Source organism: Pan troglodytes, chromosome 9 (assembly GCF_028858775.2).
Source record: "Pan troglodytes isolate AG18354 chromosome 9, NHGRI_mPanTro3-v2.0_pri, whole genome shotgun sequence".
NCBI classification, from domain to species: domain Eukaryota; kingdom Metazoa; phylum Chordata; class Mammalia; order Primates; family Hominidae; genus Pan; species Pan troglodytes.
The window spans coordinates 7,471,892-7,473,339 of NC_072407.2; the positions used below are offsets into that span (position 1 = coordinate 7,471,892).

The following is a 1,448-nucleotide window of genomic DNA, read 5'->3' on the forward strand; positions in this document are numbered from 1 at the left end:
AGCTCCATTTTCTGCCTCCCTCATCCTCAGCAGGCCTGGCTGGGGGGTGGTCAGGGCCAAGTCTCTCCAGCTGTGTCTAGCCCTTGGGTGCTCAGGGTAAGAGCTAGGTGGTGGGCGGGGCTCCTCCTGGTCCTGGAAGCATCTGGGTGTGGGGTGGGCGAGGGTCGGTGGGGGTGGGCACCTCCTGGCAGGCCCTGTGGGCGGGGCAAGCCCACTTATAGGAGGCCCATGGGCAGGGACTGTCCCCTGGCACCCAGCTCGGCGCCCTCCCCCAGGGCCCTCCGCAGTACCGACCTCAGCGGCTCCCGCTTCCCGGGCTGTCGGCCCAACCCCGAGTAGATGAGGGGCTTGGAGCTGCTGTTGACGCAGGCCAGCAGCGTGGCCAGCGGGGAAAACATGGGCAGCAGGAAGTTCAGCAGGGGCTGCAGGCTCCAGTAGAAGACCGAGGGCAGGCCACAGAAGAAGAGCAGGAGCAGCGCGCCCAGGACGATGCCGTAGAGCCTGGGCCGCGGGCGCGTGGAGCAGCAGGTCACCCAGACAAAGAGGACCACGCCAGCCGTCCAGGCGACGCGGGCCAGCACCAGGAACCAGGAGACGCTGGCCACGTGGTAGCGCAGGCAGACCAGGGGGCACGCGCTGTTGCGCAGCAGGCCGCAGGCGTTGGCGGGCAGCGGCAGGGCCGGCAGGGTCGGGGTCCACACCAGGGCGCAGAGGACGGCCGAGGCGTGTCTGGGCCGGCAGCCCTGGTAGCAGGCGGGGAAGAGGTCGGAGAGGCAGCGCTCCACGCTGAAGGCCGCCAGCAGCCAGAGCCCCACCGCGAACCACAGGAAGGTGAGCACGAAGTAGAGTGTGTCCTGGGCGCCCAGGGCAGCCTGAGCCACGGAGAAGCCCACAGGGCAGGAGAGGAACAGGAAGTCGGCGGCGGCCAGGTGCAGCAGGTAGATGGAGAAGGGGCCCTTCTTGATGTGGAAGCCGAGGTTCCAGAGCACCAGCCCGTTACCTACCGGTCCCCCGAGGCCCACGATCAGCGTCAGGTAGAAGACCACACTGTCGAAGGTTCTCCAGAGGCCGAACAGCCCAAACATCCTGGCCGGCTCAGAGGGTGCTGGCGAGGGACCTGCAAGATGGAGACAGACATGGTCCTCAGGCGTCTTTTGTGCCCCCGCTGGGGGCACAGGGAGTGGCATCCATGGCCCTGCAGGTGCCCTCTGGGTGCAGCCGCTGGACCACCCTTCCCAGCGGCGGGACCTCAGCCGGGTCTCAGCCCTCTGCACCTCAGGTCAGGCGTGCCTAATGCCTCCCCATACCTGAGGGCAGGCCCTGGGCTCCTGGCAGGGTGGACTAACTTGCTGAAAAGATGTCCATGTCCCTCATGGATGTGGTGAGGGTGACGCTGCACCCTCCACCGTGTGCCAGACGAGGGTCTGCAGACAGAGGGAACGTGCATG

At 67.3% G+C, this 1,448-nt stretch overlaps 1 protein-coding gene across 1 annotated transcript; it reads right to left on the bottom strand.

The window, feature by feature from the left end:
- Window positions 1–215: 215 nt before the first annotated feature.
- MRGPRG (MAS related GPR family member G) lies at window positions 216–1,104 on the bottom strand. The gene has a single exon (XM_016922401.3). It carries the CDS (start codon window positions 1,083–1,085, stop codon window positions 216–218), a length of 870 nt encoding a protein of 289 aa, XP_016777890.3. The 5' UTR covers window positions 1,086–1,104.
- Between the last annotated feature and the right edge of the window lie 344 nt (window positions 1,105–1,448).